At 40.8% G+C, this 25,079-nt stretch overlaps 3 protein-coding genes across 5 annotated transcripts in view; all 3 read right to left on the reverse strand.

Annotated features, from left to right (window-relative positions):
• Positions 1-1,899: 1,899 nt before the first annotated feature.
• On the reverse strand, positions 1,900-8,652 carry LOC143358885 (tubulin monoglutamylase TTLL4). The gene has a single exon (XM_076796400.1). The coding sequence runs from the start codon at positions 7,791-7,793 to the stop codon at positions 6,066-6,068; it is 1,728 nt and encodes a 575-aa protein (XP_076652515.1). The 5' UTR covers positions 7,794-8,652; the 3' UTR covers positions 1,900-6,065.
• A 1,037-nt stretch (positions 8,653-9,689) lies between these two features.
• Positions 9,690-25,079, reverse strand: part of LOC143358808 (tubulin monoglutamylase TTLL4) — a 116,213-nt gene continuing 100,823 nt past the window's right edge. For 2 of the 3 annotated variants that reach the window (XM_076796291.1, XM_076796298.1), the window contains exons 2-3: positions 14,611-14,667; positions 9,690-11,917 (exon numbers count right to left, since the gene is read on the reverse strand). In XM_076796291.1, coding sequence (XP_076652406.1) covers positions 10,186-11,898 — 1,713 coding nt within the window. In that variant the 5' untranslated portion in view covers positions 11,899-11,917; positions 14,611-14,667 and the 3' untranslated portion in view covers positions 9,690-10,185. The remainder of the gene's footprint in view (positions 11,918-14,610; positions 14,668-25,079) is intronic. The other variant, XM_076796287.1, reaches the window with a different exon arrangement.
• Positions 20,451-25,079, reverse strand: part of LOC143359014 (enhancer of split mbeta protein) — a 105,667-nt gene continuing 101,038 nt past the window's right edge. Inside the window, exon 2 of the mRNA XM_076796618.1 lies at positions 20,451-21,725. Within this exon, the coding sequence (XP_076652733.1) occupies positions 21,024-21,665 (642 nt within the window). The 5' untranslated portion in view covers positions 21,666-21,725 and the 3' untranslated portion in view covers positions 20,451-21,023. The remainder of the gene's footprint in view (positions 21,726-25,079) is intronic.

Here is a 25,079-nt window from a genome sequence, read left to right on the forward strand (position 1 = left end):
TACGTAGACATCTATTTTTTCTTTTTATCAGTTTAATAAGTTGAAAATAATGCAACAGTGCTTTTAAAATTCTTCAATGTTTTCACTGTTTGCCTTTGATCTCTTAATTTTCGAAATCTTCGAAATTTAATAACATAGTACAATGTATATCGATTGAAAAATGATTGCCAATTTTGACAGTCGTAAGAAGAATTAAGAACCTGGCAAACATATTAGAAAAAAAAATTTCTATTTCACTCCAGTTTGTTGCAATTCGGGTAGACAATTTTTATTTTGCATAAAGATCCGCTAGTCATAAGTTCCATTGAAAATATTTGGAACATGAAGTGCATGAATTTATTAACAACATTACAACACGAGCTCTTAGATAATTATACAAGAGTATTATTTTCATTTTGTTAAAGTCGCTATTTTGTAGGGTTGGAACTTGTACGTTCAAACAGTATTTTGTTAAATAATTAACAACACATAGACATGACGTAATACACATGGACAACGTGAAAATTGTTTCTCTGGCACTGCTTTCACCTATTTCTACACAATTTTAAAAACTGAAGACTGAATTAGTTGGATCGAAGGAGGCAACGCCGATAAAAAATGAGCCAACAGTATAATTTAGACGAAGAGTATAGTATTTTCGAGTTTGTTCACTGAAATCTGCCGTTTCATGCGCACAGCAACATTTCCGAACTAAAAAAAAAACGGATAGGGGCACTTGTTTCCGTTCGGAATAACATACCTGTTTTTTTTTTTGGTTTGTTGCCGGTACGTAATTATGAAGGCAGTCGAAATTTGGAGTGTGACCTTTGGAGCGCGAGACGGGGTCCTTAGCCTTACGTGGCAACTTTTTAATAATTGCGTAATACATATGTACGTACGACTCGCATGAATGAATGTATTCATAAAAGACGACCCGACGCGGCACGCCACGTTAGAGACACAACGGACTGCAATCTCAATAAGAAAATATGTCTATTATGTTGTTACAATAACGATATCAATTCATTGACTGTGCCGTGGCACTGTGCGAGCCCATTATCTTCAAACAACGGTTGAGCGTCCGTATTTGACAGGCGGTAGAAGTCGTTCTTTTTCTTGTTGCTTGTAAACGGAGCTCTCCTTTTGTGTCACCGTGGAGCCATGATCGCGAGAACATCGATCAGAGTGGGGACTCCGGATTTTATGACAAAAACGAGTGGGTGCGCAGTTTGAAAAATACAAATTTAGGCTAAATAAATAAATAAATTTCCCTTGAAATTGACGCACAATCATTTTATTTGCCATACAGATCCGGAGTCCACTGACGATTATTGAAACAATTGACTGGAAACTCCGTCACTGGAACGTTAATTAATGAAACATTCGGGCGCTGAGATTTAACAAATAAGGAAGAAATGGTACTATACAAATGTCTTCCTAACTCGAAGGAAATTAATTTCTGTAATTTTGATTTTTAAAGATATTTATTTATGCAATCTATACAAACCTGCAAAATGTTGATATCTGTGTGACCTAATTTTGTTGATTTTTCCATAACATTGTTATACTATATTTTTACAGATATACAGGTAAAATAAAATTCGTCGTGTACGGTATATAATTTATTTTATTATATTCTTTGTACTCAAAGAGTTCTTAAGCAGCTCCTTAAATAAAGATGTTTATTTACAGTATTTCACGAAGTATTTCTGTTCGGTTATTTTTGCCTAAAATAATTAAAAGGTTAACATAACGCAAAAAATACATTTTTCATTGTGAAAAGTAGTATTGATGTAAGTGTAATGATTTTATGTAATGTAAATTGATTTAGTGTAATGATTTACACTTACCTTAGAATACATTTTTCATTGTGAAAAGTAGTATTGATGTAAGTGTAATGATTTTATGTAATGTAAATTGATTTAGTGTAATGATTTACACTTACCTCGATAATTATCTGTTATAAACCAGTAACCATTTTTATGGTATCTTATTTTGTACTGGCGTATTTTTATAACAATATAAAAGTACTCTTTACAACTACATAATCATAAGAATTTTTAAAGAAATGAAAAATATGCTGTGCCAATAATTTTGTTCGCTGCTGTACACGTAATAAAACAATGTAAAACCCGAGGCATATAATAAAAGCAACCAGCACCTCAGTTCCAACGTGATGTCTGAATCGTTGTGTGGTAGTTATCTCGAGGCACTTAAATACGAAACTAATTTATTTTTGGGCAAAGGGTACGACCCTAGCCGAAGCTTGCCCTTGCCAAGGGTCAATAAGTCGATGTTATTATTTCTGAGGATAATTGATTTCGTCGGCTCATCACGAATCGTACTTCCTCCGGACAAAGCTGATATATGATGTTTTAACTGGTGGAGTACGTCCTGGTAATTGAATTTAAAGAACGGAAGCGAAGAAATCTGGTCCCCTTTCGTATTAACCTAATCAAGTTCAGTCGGCGGTACCGTTGCCCGTCGCGGTCACAATAGAGACATTAAATTGTCAGTACGGATTTATTAAACCCGGCGCTCTCATAGAGCCATTTTGTGTCAGGCCTCTACGACTAGACCGTGGATCTTTATGAAAAATAAAAATTGTCGGCATAACTTATACAAAACAGTAAGCAAACAGAAATTTCTTTCATGATTATCAACCAACTAGTTTAAATTGCACTTATTCATTTTTCTCATAAATGCATAAAATCCACAGTCTAGCTATCATCTTGTGACTAATAAATTTTTCTCCAATTCTCATTGTTCATTAACCTGTCGAACATTAACGGACATGAAATTGTAATCTCTTGAATGCATCAACGATGTACCTAAAAATTTGCAATTCTTTTATTAATATAAAGTTTCTTAAAATTGATAATTGAGAATGCTTGTGTTGCCATTGAATTATCATGCTTGATCTAATTAGACAATACTTTGTAGTTGTATACTTGAATTTTATAACAGAGGAATCACAATTTTATTTGTTCAGGGTTTGTCCAAAAATTACAAGATGACGATTTGATATTTATTTATTTCTGTCAAAGCAAGTTCTATAAATTTATTTTTCACGCTTGAAATTAACGTTGCTTGCTTTCTACTACAACATATGTACAAATAAATTAAATATCAATATTTAACAGTATTTATACAAAATTTATGGTCGATAGAAATTTCGTATATTCTACTGTTCTAATCTGTATAACATACTGCACTCGTGGTCACGTGTGAACAATGATAAATACGATTCATAAATTAACATTAGTATAATACCACGTATAAATTCGTTTGTATCATCAGCTGATGCAAAAATAATGGATAAATACATTTTTTTAAAGTAATGATCGATGATGGATTTTTAACAACAAAATTGGAATGTAACAAGCAATATAAGCATCAAGATTCATTAAAAAAAAAACTATTTGTAAGACACATAGCAAAAGAATTCGGTTGTTATTTCTGCACCAACCTGATAAAACATTTCGGTACACCTACTACAGAAAACGAGAAGTAAAGAAAGTGAATCTGAAAAATTGTGAAATCACTTAAAACTACCAACCATAAGCAGTTTTATATAAAATGAATTTTTTAACTATAGTGAACTTGTAGTGTAATAGTAACTCTTTCGCTACGATTGTTGCACATATTTGCAACATATTCGCCTACATATATTCTGGCGTGATATGATCATTGTTATACTTTGTAACTAATTATTGTACATACGTTTCGAATAAGCATTTCTAGTCGACGATATTTTATTTCTATCATTAGTTGTCGAGTTTATTTCTACCACGTTATTCTCGTCCACATATTCATTTGTTAAAATTCACTTAAATTCTATCCTTATTTTCAATACCTTATTATTTCTCATATTATGTTTCTTAATTTCTTTCGTGTTTTACATTAACTTTCGTGCTTCTTTTCTCATCGCTTTTTCCGTGTTCATCGTGGATATAATGTGTGCAATTGCGACATCATTTTTGCAATGATCAGAAAAACACTCATCGTAGAGGTGTACATGCTCTATTGTTATGGCAGGTATTTGCGTTACAGCAAATTGCAACACTTACAGCCATCATGCGAGAAATGATGACTTTTTCGTGTTGGAAACTACCAGTCACATCGCCGTGACAGCAAATGGCAGTAGCACTAATGTCACGTGAACGTTTGCGTGTTAAAAAACCTGGTGACATAATATCAATTAAATGCCAGTTTCGCTTTTCGAATCCTTAATAATAATAGTTGTGTTTATAGGTATGAACGGGAGTGCATGTACCCAAGTGTTTATCCAATCTGTACAGATTGATTTAATATAAACTATGTTGATATTTTTCGTGTCTGCGTATACAGATCAATAAAAGCAAAATATTACTATCGCAACGAGAGTATAAGTTTTGCAATCATTTCATCACTACAAATTCGCAACATTTTGAGCAGTATCGTGGATCAATAATTTATTTTCCGTTGAATAAAATATTATATCTTAAGTACACACTTCGAGTGAATTAATTGTGAAAGAGTTTATAGAATTTATCATAGTTACGATGTGATATAATATATCATAATTATTGGACGATGTATCTACGTAATTATGAACACGTGTTATGAACATGCATTTTTCACTTTTTATATTCTTTTTCTGTTACTTGAATTTTTATATTTACACGAAGATCACATTGTATGTTATTCGAACTTTCGTTAATTTAGAAATTAAGAGCCGATTACTTATGCTAGAGCGTTTCGTGACAGTTAACCCTTAGCACCTCGAGCATTTTTGTTGAGGAGACAATATTTTATTCCGGAGAAAGCAGATCGAAAATGCTTATGTATTTATTTACTTTGATTTTCGTTTGCTTTATTCTGACGTAAATAAAATAGTATTGCTATTATTAGTAATAATAAGTTATCATCAATAGTATTATCACTACGATTGGTATAATACAGTCGACGAAGTGCAAAGGGATAATAACAGCTTGTCCCGGGAATAATTTCTTTTCAACGCAATAAAGTATTTCTTATTAAATATTTGATATCAATTTTATCCGATATAATTGTATGCTAGAATTTCATTAAATTATGCATTTCTTATATAAATTAACTACACCTGTATGAACTAATGATGTATGAATATTTTCTCGCTTTACTAATAATAAATTCTTACTATGTGTTATTAAATTCTTACTATGTGCTATTAAATTCTTACTATAAGAAATGTGTGTTGAAAAAAAAAGTTTTGTCTTTGGTTTTCATGTCTCGCAATTGATGCAATTTTTATTTTCCATAAAGATCAGCAGCCTGATTATCATTTAACCCTCAACTGGTTTACCGAGGTCTGTCACGACCCCTAACGAAATTTCTGTACACTTTCACTACTGTATTGTACGATATAAATGTCAAGTGTCTTTAACTTCGTCAGAACATTTCGGGCGTTCAGTCTTAAATTATACAGGGTGTCTCAAAATGTTGCAGTTCCTTAAAAATGGGTAATTCCTGAGGTCATTTGAAGAAACTTTTTCCTTTGCGAAAATATTCTCCGCGGCTTCGTTAAGGAGTTATTAGCGAAAAGTGCGGACCAATCAGGGCGCGGCAGGTTCCGCTGAGCGCCGCGTTGGCATTGGCCGAGCCGGTTATGCGTCCACTGTAGACGCGCGCTGATTGGTCCTTGTTTTTCCTTAATAACTCCTTAACAAAGCCGCGGAGAACATTTTCTCAAAGGGAAAAGTTTGTTCGAATGATCTCAGGGATTACCCCTTTCAAGGAAATACAACTTTTTTGGGACACCCTGTTAAAGGTATCCGAGAAAATGTATACAGAATTTTCGAAAGGTCTCAGAGTGACACGTCTGAGTAAACAATGCACCAATTAAGGGTTAACGTACTCGAGAGGGAATGCAAGAATACGTTACTTCAACATTTGTTCCAGAAGCCTTCACGTCTCGAAAATCAAACGATACTTCTTCCCGCAGAGTTGCCTCAGTGTTTCGACACCTTTCTACCTGTTGCTCGAACGTCTCAATTCGACCGTTACCGTTGAACTTTCTCAAAAAGGAACGCAAGAAAATGCTACTTGATCTTTCCCATAAGCCTTCACATTCCATAGGTCAGATGATACTTCTTTTTACAGAGTTGCTTCAGTCTTTCGATGCCCTTGAACCGTTCGCAGCCGTGCTCACTTTCCCATGCGTCCAGGAGCATATTGTAATACCTAACCTCTTCGAAGAACTCGAGATACCTGTGCGTGTTGCACGTGGGGAAAATCATCTCGAAACGACCGGTCCTCGCGATTTCGTCCTCGTGCCGTATCAACACCCTCACGTCACCGGGCGTGAGGTTCTTCAAGATCGACTTCAAGTACCTACTCCTGGCCATCTTCGAGAAACTATCCTGCTTCTTCCTGTCCGCCCACGTCAACGTGCTCGAGTACAGTTGGTGATTATAGCAAACGGTGTCCTCCTTGTAACTGGTCCTCAGGATGTTCAGCTCCCTCCCAGTTAGCACGTTGGGCACGTGAAATCCCACCAGATTCAAATAGTCCTTGGCCAACTGGCACTTGACTATCCTGCACAGAGGCGTGTCCGGCTTCATCGACGGGAACGTGTTCACTTCAAGAAGCCAGGGACGATGCTTCTCATCCAACAGTATGTCGAACCCGAACAGCTGATAATAGTTGTACGTGGACTTCGAGTTCTTCTTCCAGGCGTTCACGAGGAAAGGTTCGGTCGAGATCACGGTCTTGATAGCAATGTCCTTGATCTTCGTCCAGATGTTCGCCGGGTCCACGTCCTCCGAGGACAGATAATTCCACAAACAACTCAGGGACCACATGTTACCCTTGCACTTCGTGGGGTCGTCGTTCGGCACGAAATTCGGGCTGTACTTGTTCACGCTGGTGTTCGTCAGGTGCATGAACTTGTTGGACAAGGTGCTGACGTGATTAACGTACTTGACGGTCGCGAGCTTGACCAAGCCGTCATTGTAGACGTAGATCCTGAGGGGATCGACGCTGGTCAGCAACACGTACAGCCGAATATCGAACTTGTAGTCGTCGATCAACCTTGGCTTGGCGATGTAGCGTTGAGCAATCAACGGCCTGCCCTCCGGCACTTCTTGAAGACGCGAGACTATTTTAATACCAGTTCCGGCACAGGAACACGGCGGCTTCAGGATCCAAATGCCGCCATTTTGCTGCACGTACTTCTTCAAGTCGTTCTTCTCCTCCGGCAAGACGAACGTCAGCGGCATGAAGTCGAAGTTCCTGCCGCCGTGTTTCCTCTTCATCCTCTGGAAATTCTTCCAGAGTAGCATCTTGTCGCCGAACTGGTTGTTGTTAGGGAAAAGGTTCACTTTGCAGAACGTGCTGGTGCGCTGCAGCCTAGAAGATGCATGCTGGCTGCTGCACCAGGTCCCGCACCAGTTCGACGCATGGTTGGTGGTCGTCCGGAATCCTGATTTCGCGATGGTGGAAGATATGACGTGCGGGAACCGTCTCTTCGCTCGCCACCAGAGCAGGTGTCTCGTGATCACTGTCGGTAGCTTGTCGGAGGATCGCTGGAAATTGTCGCGGAAGATGATGAACGGCGGCACGTGGGCGAACAGGCTCTTGCGCATTGGCAGCGTTTGCGTCTTTTTGGAGTTGCTCGATAAAGAACGGCGCCGATCAACGCGGATCCGTGGTTTCGGTAGGGTTGCTATCAGCCATTCTGTGATCTCAATGTACGCGTACATCTCGTCGTCCTCGAAGTACTCGTTCGGACTCATTGTTAATTTACCGAGCATCGTACTTGTTCCCACGTTTTCCAATGATTGAATTTTCATGGCTGCTTGTCTGTTCTTCCGTGGTTCTTGCGTTGGTTGGGATTAGGGGGTTCGGGTTTCGCGGGGTGGTATGGTTCACGGGAATTTGAAGGGTTTGGCCGAAAACGGGTGGTAGGTTAGGTGGGATTGAAAAATGAAGTGTGCGGCTCATCCTTGAGCAGTGTGCCCTCGGAAGTTGTCTAATTTGTTTGCGGCTATAAGGCCACACCCACCACCACCGATTCTAACGACCAGGGATTTTCATGCATTTATATCGAAATTTCGAAAATACAAGGGAACGTGGATACTCGTGAACATTCATATTTTTAGTCTATTTTTACTACAAGCAATCTTAAGTAAAACCAATATTTCCCCTGTTTTAGTTCCCACAAAGTTTATTATGAAAACAGAAATTTGCATAAAGATTCGCAGTTTACTTGTGTAAAGTCGAAGGTTTTATATAAATTGTAATTGAATTGTGAAGATCTTCCCATGGGAGGTGAATGAATTTTTTATCTTAAATTTTTTTAATTCGACCATGCGTTGTGGTCAAAATCGCGTGAAGTATTTTGTGATTTTTATAAGGCAACGCGTGAGCCAATGATTTTCAATGCGTGCTAGGTTAATAGATAAAATGTTAGCTTAACGTGGAATCCAAGAGACTGTATCCTTATGTTAAACATTATTTACGTGAAAGCTCCTTAAACCTTAAAAATGGTAGTTTGCGTTTTCCGTAATGTCTAAGAATTACTTAACAGTAACAATAAAAGTTATTGCTCTTTGCGAGAACGACATATATCTATCAATTGTTTTACATTTCCGATTTTATACGATATTCAATTCGGAAGAAAAAAAAAAACGTTCTCTTACCTACTAAATTTTTCATAAAAATCATACAAACCTGGTGTACGTTCTTGCGCTGTCTACGCGCATTCTTGCGTGGCACGAAATGTCTTTCTACCTCAAGAACCCAATCGAAAAAAAAAAACATTTATCGATGCATCTTTTCATTGTAAAATGATTTATTAGTATAGAGATTTAATACATCAAAATAAATTTGCACAACCGTGAAAAAGGCACATGATGCGGTCGTTTCGTAACATGATACGTCGGTACTATAGTAACTCGCATATAACAAGACGTTGTATAGCTTATATAAAAAAGAAAAAAGAGAAAATGAAGAAGGATTGACGCTTTTCGCCGGCGAACATGGAAGACGCCAACGGCACGAATCGATGCCCCTAATTCAAGGACGCTGATCATACGAGGTCTTCCAATAAGAGCGACATACCTTTCAATTGTCACAGCCGCCATGTTTGTTAATCAATAGTCTGAGACACGTGACATTGGTATGCAATATTGTTCGAGAAGCCATCAGGGGCAGAGAATATGGCTGCTGTAAGGGAAAGGGTTACTGAAAATGAAAATTTATCGATTTCAGGACGTTCTCAAAAATTAAACAGAATTATTATTTTCATCTAAGCAAATCGAAACAAAAATTATCTCCACCGATGAAGCTCCCTTTTCGATAAATGGCTTTGTCAGTAAGTAAATTTTTCGAATTTAGAAAGATGCTAATCGCCAGTCGAGCGATCATTGCACCCAAAAGAAAGTTTGGTGTGATTTCTTCGATGGTGGAGTGACTGGACATTTTGTTTTTGAAAATGGAGAAGGTGTGGCTGTAACTATACTGACGAGTAGACTGCGGACCTTTGTGCATTTATGGCACGTGAAAGTTTGTAACCAGCACATTAGCACTAAACCTACCACGGTCAAAATGGCCGGTTTTCTATTCCACAATTATATTGATATTATAAAAACGTTTTCATAGGAAATTACTGAATTGACTTCTTCATTTAAGCACATATTATAATGAAAATCGTACAAAGTTTAAATAAATTCAATCTATGAGATATCCCTTATATGGGATGTTTCACTTTTATATGTTTTATGCTTGGTAAGTTTAGTGTTAATAAAAATTGCTTGCTTTATTATTTTATGTTTACCACAAGGAATCTCCTGGTCGATGCAAGACACTTTTCTCTCGTTTAGATTTTTCGATTTTCATGAAAATGGAAATTTGCATAAAGGCCCTTAATCTACTTATGGGTGTTACCGAATTTGATTTACCTGCTACGTGGTGGTACCAACAAGATGGTGCCACATGCCGCATTGCTGCTGAAGCTATCTTCAGCAGACTCGACGCCATTAGACTTTTTATTCCCACGTACCACGAACTGTAGCGCGAGGTAAACGTGTGACGACCTGATTTATGCGCCAGAGTTATCGAAAATTGGGTTCATCGTCGTGTTCACTCCACCAATCGCGGTGATTCGTTCGAACGATATTGTGTGTTCATGGTATAATGCCGATACTATTCGTTACACACTATTAATGTCAAGTTCTGTCGCTCTTACTGGGGCAGACCCTTTATTTGTTGCGCCAAATGATACTTCGCTTCGCAAAGTTTCTGTAATCTCGCTATCCCTTTCTCCCGGTTCTCGCTGTACTTCATCTCCCACGCGTCGAACAGCATATTATAATACCTCGGAACGTCGAAATACTGCAGGTACTCGTGGCTGTCGACAGTCGGAAAGATCTTTTCGAACTTGTCCAACTGCGTCAGCTCGTCCTCATACGCAATCAAATGTCTGACATCGTCCGGCGTGAGAATATCAATAATATCGTCGATGTAATCATCCCTGTTCCTCAAGTTCGCGTACATCGATTGCTTGGTTCGCTCGTGGTAGCTGAGGGTGACCCTGTGCAGCCTGAAGTCCTGGCACACGAAGTCCAACTGGTATTTCTGCGCGATCTTCTCCACGTCTTCCGGCGACAAGTTATTTGGCAGTTGATATCCGACTATGTTGAACACGTTCTTGATCAGCGGCCCCTTCACGGCCATGTCGAGCGGCGAGGAGGATTGCAACGACGGGGAGATGTTCACCTCGAGCAACCAGGGCGTCAGGTTCTCGTCTAGAAGAATGTCGAAGCCGAACAGCTCGTAGCAACAGTATCTCGAGGTGGTGTTGGTTCTCGTCAGGGTGGTGATCGGGGACTCAACAGCGATCATCGTCTTCACCACGATGTCTTTCATCGACTCCCACAGCTTCGCGACGTTCACGTGCTCCTTCTCGAGATAAGACCACAACGTTCGGAGCGTCCACTTGTGCCCCGAACAGGAGTCGACGCAGTCGTTGCTGGTGTAGGTGGCGCTGGTCTTATTGATACTGTAATTGGTCAAGTGCATGAACCGGTCGCTGAGGTAGTTTATGTCGTCGTTATACTTGACCGAGGCGAATCGCACCAGACCGTCCGGGTAGAGGTATATCCTCAACGGGTTGAAGCTCGTGACCAGCACGTAGAGGCGCAGGTCAAACTTCGCGCCGCTGATCAGCTTTGGCCTGGACAAATACTGTTGCACGACCACGGCGCGTTTCTTTGGTATCTGGGACCAACGGTGAACGACCTTGATCCCGGTCCCTCTGGCCGAGGCCGGAGGCTTCACGATCCACTTCTCCTTCTGGCTGCCGAGCTTCTTCCACACTTGCCGGAAACAGTAAAGATCCTGCGGCAAGACGAACGTCCTCGGTACGAAGCCGAACTCTCTGATCCCGTGTTTCATCATCATCCAGCTGAGGTTCCGCCATAGACGGTCCTTCCGGCCGATCTGGAACGTGCCCGGGAAATGGTTGATCTTCTGCGACTCCTTCAGCGTCTTGAAGCAGACGGACTTCATGTGCTTGCCCCACGTGCCGCACCATTTCTGCGACTTCTTGGTCAGTCGAAAACCTGAGTTCACCAATGTACGACGTACGATTAATGGGGTGATCGTGCTCAGATGCCACCTCAGGTGTCTCGTTACTTCGTACGGCGCTGTTGGTCCCTTGTAGTCGAACGACTGGAACACGATGTACGGCGGCACGTTCGGGAATAGGCTCCTCCTGAACGGGCTCTTGTCGCCGGTGGCAGCGGTCAGCTGGTCGATCGTTAGGTGGGCTCGGTCGATCTCGATGTATGGCAGTATGTCGTCCACTTCGTCCTCGTACTGTGCCTCGACCTCGCCGCCATCGATGCTATTGCCGATGCTCGCGATCTCGTGGTGGTTGTAGGCGATTACGTCCATACCGAACAATCTGTAACATCTACCGTAACATACGGGTCACTTTTAGTCGACCTTGACCCGTCAGGATTCGACGCGACGCACAGCGGTGCCGATCACCCTCGGCGCTAGCTCGACGAAATTATTTTCAATATTTTCTGTCCCTAGATCTGTCCCTTATAAAAAGTTACTAATATATGTCTGTCTTTTGAATGTTTTCCTTTATAAAAATTATGGGAATGTGTCTATCCAAATTTCTTAACCCCTTGACGTATCTGTTACGCGTGAATGTTATTTCTTTTTATAAGCGCATAAAATCCGCCGTCTAGTTGTCAAATATTGAAGCGTTCACGGAAATTTCGACGTACCATGAAAATCAAAATTATTCATCTTCTACGAAACGGTTAAATCAGTTCTAATCATTTTTGTGGCGTAGAGAAGCGTACGGCAAGGGGTTAATGCTGATTTTTCTTCAGTTTTATTAATCCGTGCCGCTGTCACGGTCCAGTCAACCTAGAAATGTCACTTACGTTGCAGTGGCTGAAGTATATATATACATATCGATAATTATGCGACATGCGATTACTTCTCATTCAGACTTTTATTAACCCTCAAAGACGATCGGTTTTTTTTTTACAATTTTGAATAGAATTTTTTAGGGACGCCCAACTTTTTTTTTACACGAAAGAATGTCCCAAAATTCACGCCACAAGTAATTTTGATAGACAATACAAGTTTATAATTAAAAATTGTAATATTTTTTATTGATTCATAAAGCATACAGTGTAGGGTTGAAATTTTTACTTTGGTTTGGGTTTGTTGACATTTTTCGTGACCGTTTTGCATAAATGTGGCGGAATTTTGTTGATACAGCGCTCAATTTCCTCCTCCGAGGCGTGGGTGGTCGTTCTTCGGGGTTTTTTGCAGTCTAAGGTTTATGCCAACAAGCGCACGACCACCCACGCCTTGAAGAAGGAAATTGAGCGCTGTATCGACGAAATTCAGCCACACTTATGCAAAACGGTCATGGAAAATTTCAAGAAAAGAGTGCGTATGTGCCAGCAAAGCCTTGGAGGCCATTCACCCGATATCCTATTCCGTGCATAACCCTATACTATGTACTTTATGAACCAATAAAAAATGTACAATTTTTAACATCTTAAGTACTGTACGCCACTATAGTGGTTTCCATGGAAAGTATCAGTTTGAACGGTACGAAGTCGCAGACGAGCGCGCCGTATGCAAGAGGCTAATTAATTCTTGCGTGAATTTTGGGACACCCTTTATAATAGAGTGGATCCGAAAAGGTCTCGACGTTCAAACGGCAATGATTTCGTTCAAACGAACAGTACAGTAATCATCCTGGTCTCATTTTAAAGCTCCAGACTTCTACTTTTACCAACCGTCATTCATTTTTGTCTAAGAGTATTTCGCACGACGTGACAGGTGGGAATCTGAAGACATGTTATCTCTCGAAAATGCTACCAACCGAAGCGTCTCGCGGCACATTGGACAATTTTTCTCGTGAAACGAGTCTTCCGTAGATTTGAAGATCGAAGTCTCCCCTTTACGATGACTAGACTGCGGATTTTATGCATTTATGACAAAAATGGGTAACCACAATTTAAAGCAGTGGACATATTTTAAAAATTTTAAGGATATCAGGGTGTTCGTTTCAGCGTAATAAACTAATTAACCAGTTAGCTGTTGCGACCTCTTTGAAAAATGTATAACCTAAGTTGCGTCGCAAAACTTAACCGCTGTTTGAATTATAGCTGTTTTGACGAGTATACTCGTCATGACACAAAATATTGCCATTTCTTCATGACGAGTATACTCGTCAAACACGGTTAACTGTTTAAAAGAAGAAAAAATTTTTTCTTTCGCTTCTGTGTCTTGCAATCAATGCAAGCATTTTGTATTCTGCATAAAGATCCGCAGTCTAACGATGACACGAAGAAAAATTGATGCCCGATTTTCCGAAGACGTTTCGCCAAGGTTTTAGCCCTTTGCGCTCGAAGCTATTTTAACTCCAAAACGAAGCATTTCTTCCGACAATTTACTCGTACAATACTGAAACGTCTAGTAATTGATTAAGTACAAACAAATTTAATAATGTGAAAAATATTTTGAACAATGATGCAGTCGCCATTCGAGTGCCAAGGTTTAAAACAAAAAAAAAAAAAAAAGACCAACCGAAAGAAGCAAGTTCGCGGGGACACAAGGGAGCACCACGAATAAAGAAAGTTATAATTTTATAGGGGTTTAGATGTCGTCGAATTCCTAAATGTTTAAAGACACGCCACGAGAAGTGTAAAATCCTCGGGGAATTATGACACCGTATAATTTGCCCGAACGTAACTGCGTTGCATGCGGGTTTAACAAGACAACGCGAACCGCGCGTACTGCCCTACGAAATCTCGTTTGTATTTATCACTGCGAGATGTACAAAGTCGCATAATCATCACTGCGAGATGTACAAAGTCTTAGTATGCAGGTAGCATAAACGGTCCGCTTTCGGTCGTGTAGACGGACATCGTTATAATTTTCTTTGAACGACAGCAGCTCGTAAACACGGTCGCACGATACTGTGTCGGCCGCGTTTTAACGCTGCCGGTTTTAATAAGCCTATATCTTAAGACGAGAAAGTTTATCTCTCGCGCGTAATCGCCTACGGGACAATTGTTTATAACATTTTAATACGACGGGCTTTCGCGCGCCCGCGTTGCCACGTACCTATTCAAATTATGTGAACAGCAGCTGTCAGCATCCTACGGGCGGAATTACGACTACCTGCAACAGAAAACGAAAAAAATCACCTTGCATTATTTCGAAGATGGAACGTCCGCCGCGTGGTTGTTTCGAAGAAAGAACCCGATTAACGCAAACGAATAATTAACCAGTGAAACGAGAAATGCCGATTTCGGGCAATTTAACGTAATCATATGCGAAGGGCTCGGGAGGCCAATCAGCGTGAATTTTTTCTTAGAATGACACATACCGAGAGACAATTTTGATTGCGAACACAAAATTGCTCGGCAAGTCACGTTTTTGCTTTTGTTGTTTTAAAAACAATAATTGCACGCGTGTATTTACAATCTGTGGACTGGCGAATTTTACCACATGCGAACCCGCAGAAACGGTTAAAGAATGTGAATGTCACATCGTTTTTAGCTCATTAAAGTGATTAAGGGAAGAAATAAATTGCGTGGCTCGTGATCCTTGCGACCGATGCAATTTTATAACAATTAACTTTTTATTATGCATAGTGGTTCAGATGTTATTCTAATACAATTTTGGTGACGTTCAGTGGTTGCTCGCGTATAGGCACTGTGGAACTGCAGCAAACCTTATTTTCACTTGGTATTATTGATAACATTTAATATAATAAAGAGATACAAAAATTTTTGTATGGAACTGTGCGCTTCACAGTTGAAATTTTCTGAAGCAACACCCACACTAATTTTAGCCACGAGCCGCCATTGGTAACGTTCCATTTAAAACACAGTTAGATTTTAATTCAATTATACGAGTTAACCCCTTGCACTACTATTTTGTGATTATACTATTCATCGTTCAGAATTTCTTGGGAAAAAAATGATAGTTTATATTTATTGTTTGCCTATGTTTTCTCCAAAGGATATATATATATATATATATTTATTAACTACAACAAAATAGTATTTTATTTCGGTTTAAAGAAAATTAATAACATACATATCGGGTTGTTCGGAAAGTAATTTCGCTGGGCAAAATAGTATTTGAAATAGAAAATAGTAAATAGTTTATTTTATTTTTAAAGCATGCCTATAATCATGCGAATAAATTATTTTATTTATGAGAAAAAGTTTTCGAAATACTATTTAAGAATAATATTTTATTTTTAAAATATTGAAAATAGTGAAGCTTATTTTGTAGAACTGTGTAAAACAGTATATCAAATAGTTGATAGTAACTTATACTTTTCTGATGTTTTGTTGCGTGCAATGTTATTACGACATTGTCGTCTGTTTATCAACGTGTTACATGCAAATATTCGTAATTAAGCTACAAATAATACTTTGTTAACTATTACAGTTTCTTATGTTAAAAATTATAATTTATAATATCAACCATTTGCTCAACTTGTTTTCATTGTAAGGAAATATTTGAAATACAACAGTAAAATAATTTATTTTATGTATCTGGTTATCGAAATAAAAATATTTTATTTGCCGAAATTTTTCGTTCTATTTAAAGTAGTATTTTGTTTGAACCACGTTAAACTATACTATTTATAATAGTATTTTAAATATTTTTTCTCGGAATTTTGCCCAGGTCTGCTCGAACTTCTGTCAGAAATGAATTTCACTCTTATTCGTTTATCTTCGTCGTTGTCGCGATTAATGCTGAACGTCTCGGGAGAGGGGGGGGGGGGTAAAATACGACAGAGGTTCTGCGAAACGGCGTACGGCTGACGAAGAATTTATAATGGAGTAATTCGCGACCGAGTTGATTGAAACTAAGCGCGTACATGGACGGATTCGATTTCGAGTTGTAAGGAAGTCCGAGGAATGGAGACGGATAACGCGTTAACTGGTCAATTAAAATATCTCCTGCGCTTTAATGGCCCCGGTACGGTCGATATGTGCGTGCGATACTCACGCCGATTCTCATTATCGATCGATCAAAAGCGGGTCCCCCGGGTAATAAAAGAGCGGTGCCGACTTCTGTGCCACGCACCTAACTGGCTGTGCGCGCGCGCGCACCACGCTTATATAAAACCTGGAGAAACGTTCCGCGCTGGATACGCTGGTTCCAGGGAAATTTTTACAGGGGAAAAAAGTGTGACGACTTTTTAACCGAAACAGCTCGGCCGTTTAATCGGTAATGAATCAAGCGATCGGCGATCGGCTTGTAAACGCGACGCGATTAAAAAACCGTCGCTCTCTTTATCCGCTGCCGAGGGAAACATCTGGCCGGTGTTTCAATAATATTATCAATCTGGATGCACCGGAGGATCGCCTCATTCGCGAAGATTAATTGAATTTATGCTCGTTCATTTATCAAAAATAATTTCGTACTTCGGGTCCCTTTCAATAATTCAGCCCCGCGCTGCGATGAAAGTAACGAGCAGCAAGTTTTTCAATCATTATTTTTTAACGACCTCACGGTGAAATTTTTTTAATAATAAGTTGTTTTCCATTCGCTTGGCAGGCTCGCATTGTGCCGGGAATATGTTCTGATGGTGGACATGAGATTTTCATTTAGTGTTACAGGTTGACGCTGCTCAAATCGAACGTTGTTGTAATATTCAATTGTTTTTCATTTAGTTTGGTTTAGAATGGAGAGTTAGCATTTTGGAAAAATCGTGTACGGCGGATGGCAGAGCAGGGAATCACGGATGATATTGCATCGCATTGAATTCATTGAAATTATTAACATTGAACCTACCGCCACCGGTCAAAATGGCCGGTTCCAGGTCTTTTATTTTACGATTATTAAAATTAGAAAGATACCTTCGTGGGAAATGATTAAATAAATATATTCAGTAGAGCATGCATTATAATACGAACCGCACAAATTCCAAATATATTCAATCTCGTCATTTTTGGAAGACAAGTTTCAGTTACTTTTTCACGTGTATCGTAATTAACACTAAACCTACCACGGTCAAAATGACCGGTTTTATATTTTAGAATTACTGAAACTATAAAAATTCACTTACGGAAAATAGTGGAATTTCCTTGTCCAAGCATTTATTGTATTGAAAATTAGGGACCATCTGAATAAATTTAGGATTGCCATTTTTATAAGGCAATATTTACCAGATACTGTTAATGCTTGGTAGGTTTAGCGTTAAAGCAGACAATTCTGATTGCGCCTAAAAATCCGCGGACAAGTGTCTTCGAAAATTGCCATCGTCCCGACAGAACGCGTTCAACGCTTAATAATTCTGTTAATTAAGGGCGCGCCTTTCTTGCATTTCACGCATATAACAGAAGTAACAAGAGCACTTATCACGCTGCGTGTCGCACGCTGTATTTTCACGTCCATGATACCTGACTGACTACATAAATGTTTTATAAGTTGCGTGCCGTCGGCGTAAGCGGACCACACGCAACAGACTGCATTGAGAAGCAAGATGCGGGAACCAAAAGAAAAAAGAAAATAAAAGAAAATTCGTCGTTGATTGCGTTTTGATTGAACAATGTCGTTCGCTGGGCGTAGCGTGCGTACGTTGTACATTGGCGCTCCGTTCATGCACTAGAGAATTATTGTAAAATAATCCGCGTGCCTATTCGCTTTACGTGTGTGCACGAAACCGTAATGATGCAGCAACTTGTTAGTCCAAAAACTTCGTATTACAATATACCGATATTATACAAGTTATATCGAAACACGTGTTGCACATTATGCCAGTGCATAGGAAATATCAGGTTTTTCAGACTGAAAATAAAAAATTTAATTTAACTGTGCAATAATGTGGTACTTTTTATTACATAGTAATGGGGAAAGTATCTTTCAGCAGTAAATTTCAACACTAAACCTACCGACACTTCTTGTATACCTGTTCCTACCGTGCGTGGCCAAAATGACCGGTTCTTAAACAATATTATTGTTAATATAATTAAACGTAGATAATAGTCAATTTGTTGCTGAATGAATTAGTAGACGGACAACTTCCATAGAATGACGATACAAATTTATTTTTACATAATTGCAATTATATAGAAATACTGCGATGCTCTCTCCTTAATTTACAAAATTGTACTATGTCGTCCACCGTTGCGGTTTGGATGCATTTGCCATGAATCAGTATTATCAACCAGGCACGTGCGTAACTTGATAGCGTCTCATTCAATAAGGCGGCTTATTTAAGTTGGCCACGCCACATTGTGAATAGCCTTTTTCTTTTATACTGATTGCTTAGGTTTAGAACAGTAAATACCATATTGTCTCGTGCGGTTAAATTAACCAGCCGCGGTAGGTAGGACAAGATATATATATTTCTTGGAAAAAAAAATAAAACGAGAAATAAACACTGAAAAATACATTGTGTACATACTTTAAGAAAAGTCGTGAAGATAAATAGCGATGCGATTTTGAAATGCGAAGTTTGAAAAGGTGAATTTGATCGGCCGTGGTAGGTTTAGTGTTGAAATACCACTAAAATTCTTACATGTATTTTACAAGAAAATTTTTATTTGAGTAACTCCTCTGGTTGAAATTAATTTTTATACGCAATGGCGCCGCGAATAGATTGCGAATTTATATGCATTTATGGAAATTATACACGCTCTGAAAATTATTGGCATTTCAATTTTAGTTTTGCTACAACACAGTTTCCAAGCAATCTGTAAAAATGTTATTTGCATGGAAATTTACAGTTTGATTATAAGATGCAGAAAATCTTAGGTTGCAAAATCAGAAGATGCAGACAAATGTTAGTGTAATATCAATTATGCGATGGATTATTTGGAAAATAAAACTGAAATGGAACTATTCTGTACAAATTTTTCTCTTGTTTGTAATCTTCGTGTTGTATTCTTCATCATGTTGAAATAAATCTCATATGAGATTTTTGATAATTAATATCTAGATATAGAATTTCGTTGATATGTAATCGTTCCAAGGATATTGGAACATATTACAATACATTCTCATATATATGTATATACATATATTCTCATTACTGATTCCACTGTTTCTGCAACTAGTCGAACAACAATCGTGGAATTCTGTAGCTCGGGAAGGCGCGAACGAAAATTTCAAAGAGATTCCAGAGAAATTGAAGGAATGTCAGGATTATTATAATCGGTATCGGAATAATTGTAGGTGTACATCGAAAATTCTCAAAGGACACGTCTCGTACGGTACACACCCCATACTTTGCAAATACGACCACTCCCTTCTCGATTGTACTCGAGGTTACGGAACGACTTGTTCAAGGACTTGCGAAACGATCACCGGAGGAAGAAGCGTGTTCGCGAATGCGAAGGACGGTGTATCGATTGATCCACTCGAAATTAGGTTATCGCAGAAATTTCCGGTTTTTTTTTCTTTCGCTCTTGCAGCTCTGGCGCTTTTCTGCAATTATTAATCCGAATTACTTATCCGAGAATTTAATTATTAAACAATTTAATTCTTGCATTTATACTACTGACTGTGATCAACATTCATCAAAAAGCCCGTGTCTACGATTGCTCATTATACTCCGATCAATTTTTCAATATTTCACTTTATCTACATATAATACATGTTCACACGTTCCATTTTACCTATGCAAAACGGAATCATGCCCGTTTCCGCGTGTGCCGTATGGAAAGAGTTCAACAACATTTTACCGTTCTAGAAATAGCAATTTGAACACGGACACGACGGCAATAACAAAGTAAAACAGGCGGCAGAATTACACATCTACATCTGTAGATCGACTATCGGTCAAAAGATACCGGAACTATTGGAAATTGTTATCCACTGTGGCCGCAACTATTTTCTAATCGAAAGTTTCAAGGTCGCAATCGCAGGAAGGAGGAAGAATGAGATGGATCAGGAGCGCGCAAGAGGTAATCGAATCACAAATTCTCCCAACATACGGTTAAAACAAATCAGTTTTATTCATTTTCGCGCGGCGTGCGGTTGATTTTAACAAACAAACAAGAAAAAAAATATATATATATAAAGGAAGAGGAAGACGCCTAGTATCGTGTCGCGTTGCGCGGTGTTTAAAAATGCATCTCTTAAACATAACAAATTAAAATTTATATAATAATAATCCTTCTTCTACGTTACGAGAAAATAATTATCTCAGGTACAAAATTGAACCCTATCACAGACATCACTTAAAGCTTTATCACCTATATACAAAGTGAGAGTAAGAGAGAAAAAACAAAGAGAAGAACGTTCTTCGGCGGCGCGCCGTATAAAACGTGTTAAGCTTACAAAAATCGTATCTCTTTAAAGGTAAATAGACGCCCCGACGGAACACGGCGCCCCGAGGGGCTCAACAATAATTCAACATATGGAAGACAAATGATTCGTCGTTTTTCCCTCCTATCCGCAGCTTCGGCGTTGAGACGAGGAGGGCCGGCTCTTCTTCACCAGGAAGGAACAGTACAATCGAACAATGGGTAGTATTATGATCTCGGGAGAATCTCCAGCGATCATCACCAGGGTCTCCAGACAGCGTTCGAGGACTCCGAGTCGCCCGAGGAACTGGCCACGCTGACAGGACTCTGCGGTGGTGTGTAAACGTTCTGCGGTACGTTGACCGTGACGTTGGTAGTTGGACTGGCGACGGCGGCGGCGACGACGGTGGTGGCGGCGGCTGTTGGAGCAGCCTTGTTGACATTGTTCGTGGCGGAGTTCGAAGCAGGTCCTTCGAGTCTTCGAAGACAACCGCCGAGGTGTCTCATCAGCTGTGCACCGGCGGCAGGATGAACGGCAGCGGCCACCGGGGTCGACAAGAACGACGAGACTTCCTGCGCACACTGCGTAAATCCTTCCCGGAATCTGTCGGCGTAACTGTTCTCCGGGGTGAGGGTGAGTCGTCTGGCAGCTCTGAGCGTGTGAAGATGACGTACAGTGAGCTCGAGGATGTCGGCCTTCTCCAATTTGGCGACGTTCTCGCCTTCAGCCTGGAGGGCGGTCACCATCAGGTCCTTCAGCTCGTCCAGGCATCTGTTAATCCTGGCACGTCTCTTTCTCTCCAGCATCGGCTTCATCACCTTCCTGTACTGGTAAGTCCTGGACACTGGCTCCTCGTACTCCATGCCGCCGACCGGCGTGTAACTGGTGTGCGGCGCCATATCGTGCGAACAAACGTATACTTTTTTTTCTCTTCACTGGTCACTTGACACAAGACAGCTCTCTCTCTATCTCTCTCTCTCTATTTCTCTGTCTCTGTCTCTCGAGACGTTGGAAACAAATGTTCTCGGTTGAACCGTCAGAGCGGTGTATGCGTGGGTGTGTATCGCAAAGCAAAGACGTTTCTCGGAGTGCCGAGAGGTGCGTTCGCTACCGTGTTTACGACGGTTCTGAGCGTTTGGAGGGGACCGACGCGGTACTTATACCTTCGACGGTCCCCCCTCTCCCTCCAAGCAGACTCTGTCCCATCCCCGGTGCCCCTTCCGATGACTCCGGGGACTATGCATGGAGAGAAGGTTGTAGGTTGGGGGGGACGGAAAGGGGGAGACGCACGAGTGAACCCTGCAGCCCGTGCACAGCCAGCCAGCAGCCGGAGCGTATCGTGGGAAGCTCGCGGGCCGAACAGTTCCCACAGATCGGGGGCCTGTTGGGCCCGGCACAGGTTCCCTCCACTCCTCTCTTTCTCACTCTCTCTCTCTCTCTCTCTCTGTTTGTGTGTGCTCACTCGACTGGCGCAGGGGGCCCCTTCGTTGGTGCCAGCGCGGGAGAGGACCTTTTCGTGCACACCTGCATGCTCTCTGCCTCGTGGAGAATGGGGATCTCGATACCGCCGCTCTGTTGCTGCTTCTGCTTCTCCTACTATTCCTCTGCTCTCCCTCTCCACCCTCTCGCCCACCTTTCGCCGCGTTCTCTCTTGTCGCGCTTGTCCTTTCTTTGTCGCTCCTGTGCGAAGCTCTAGGCCCCGGAGCGGACCGAGTCATCGGGGGAAAAAAGAAGCGGCGAGCACACGCCGCCGTGTCGCGCGACCAGCACGAGGACGACCCGCGCGCGATCCTCTTCGATCCTCACGCGCTCCACTCTTTCGTTTGTCCTTCTTCTCGGTTTTCCCGCCGTTTCTCTTTCACTCTTTCGTCGCGCGGCACGCTCGTCGCTCGCATAAACCATGCGACCGCGACGCGACGCGACGCGACGCCGCGCTCCACGCGAAATATCCGCCGAGCGATTGTTGTTGTTGCTCCGATCGAGACGTCTCGCAGTGGACCGAAAAATCTTGGCGAACGGTCGAATCACTTTTTCATACGGTCTCACCCCCGAGACTATGAATTTTTTCCAATTTTGCTCTCCACTCGTTTCCTGGCGTTTTATGATTTCAGTGGTTCGAATTTCTGTGCTACTCAGAATGCCTTGAAAGAAGAAGGTTGATTGTATTTGTTTTACACCTGTGCATCCTCCAATGGTACACTGACGACATAGAATTTTATTTCGACTCGAATGAAATTATTAACATACAGATCTAGTTGATACTGTCTGACTCGTTTTTGGGGTTTTCGTCCCCGTTCGACAAGAACTAATTAGCAGATTTTTTTTTTTTTCGTTAGAATCATTAAAGCAGATTTTGTGCGGTTATGACGAACACGAATCGATGCGATTTGTAACCAACGGAATTTAACACAGAACCCAATTATTGAAATTATAAAAATTCATTTATGGAAAATAGTGGAATAAATTTCCTGGTCCAAGTATTTATTATATTATAATCGCAATGAATTTAGGGTTGCTATTTTTATAAGGCAATGTTTTCCTGATACTGTTAATGCTTGGTTTGTGTTAACAATGTCAATATATCGTCAATATATCCGCCACTTATTGAGATTGGTAACCCTCGGGAACGTAGTTGCCGGCGACCGGGTCTCGCGTGACTCGTACCAGCGACTACACGGTCAGAGACAAAAAGGGAGTCGAGATTTATACGTGTGTTGCGGGTCACCGCAGACCCAGCCGTCGTCGTGCGAGGGTTAAGGAGAAAAAGAAAGTTGTACGCGGCTACAGTTTCTTACCGAGAATTTTCATTTTGCACAAAGATTCGCCGAGGCCGTTAAAAAAAAACTAGAATGTTCAATCGAATTGATCGATTACCGCAGTGGTCATAAACGGAAGGATTGAAACCTAACTTCGCCTGGATCACAAGCGTCCCCTGTCATTATAGTTCGGCCGACTCCAGAATTTTATGAAGCAATTGCACCGCTAAAGGACACACATTCGAAGAAATAAATGTTTTCTGATGGATTCGAACACTGTTTTAATTGACTGACGATGAAAGCGTTTTACGTGAAAGTTGAAAAGAAAAGAAAAAAATAAGAAAGCCGTTTTTTTTTTATTTCTTCCCGAAACGAACGTGTCCGAACGTCCCAGCGACGACTCATTAAACGTCAATGCTCGTTTTATTGACGATCGTGTAAATGTTTTTTGGCGAACGATCGGTTTCACCTACGATAAGGATCTCTGATGATGCGAATAAAATGAAAAGAAAAAAGAAGTGAACGCGCGCAACTTAGCACGTAAAACAGTATAAGTAACAGCGATGTCCGGCTTCTGCGCCTGCAATTTACTCGGAACAACCACACGCGCGGACTCCCACGCGGTGCGTGCGAGCGTGCTGCGCGTATCATCGTGGCGAGCGTGCGGAAAGAAGTTTTTCGCAAGGATTCCTCCATAAATATGAAACCGACGATGTTTTATTCATCGGCTCATTTATTCCCGAGGCAGCCACGCTCGACATTAAAGCGTTTAATTAAGCGACGATTAAGGACGTGAGACGATCGACACGTTTTAAGGGATATTCATGTGACTTTTTAATTAATAATTTCCATTCACAGCCTTCAGACACAGACTTCCTGGGTCTTGACCCGACGGGTCTTAAGTCTATGACGAAACTTGTCACATTTCTGACGCCAGAAACGTGCTTCAAGTCTTTGGCTTTATTTCGCAGAGAATCAAGACAAAATATAGCTTGATTTCATCCAGAAAACCCATCCAATGGCATAAAAATGCTTGGACTCCACGGCATAATCTCTACTCCATCGTCAATAATTTTTGGCCTACTTCTAACGCTTATATTACCAAATATCTGCATAATCTCGGCAGCTCCTGACCGGCGCGCACTAGATCGAACCTTCCTCTTTCGAACGAGCCCTTCACCAGCGACAAAATATTCTTACGTAAGGGCGAGAAAACTTGAGGCACGTAAAACCATTTTTTGACGGTAATGTAGTCACTCTACCTTATCGCGAATCAACGAAGACCGGGCTCTTAAGATCGTTGAATATTTCCATCGTCTGTCGTACATTTTTAATAGTTCCACGACCTGTTTTTCTTTTTGGCTGGGAAAGAAAAAATGACGATAGTGGTTCGGATGTGTGTCATGCGACGCCGCGGACCTCGCCGAGGAACGTCCGAGTCCGAGGCATTGACCAAGAGGGCAGGCCACGCGCTCTTGTCAGCACGCTAGGCGCTCGCATCGACATCGAATTTTCGATAAGGAACGGGTTTCTTTGAATAGTTTTTGCGCGGCGGGG

This window comes from Halictus rubicundus, chromosome 1 (genome assembly GCF_050948215.1).
Source record: "Halictus rubicundus isolate RS-2024b chromosome 1, iyHalRubi1_principal, whole genome shotgun sequence".
In the NCBI taxonomy this organism is placed as follows: Eukaryota; Metazoa; Arthropoda; class Insecta; order Hymenoptera; family Halictidae; genus Halictus; species Halictus rubicundus.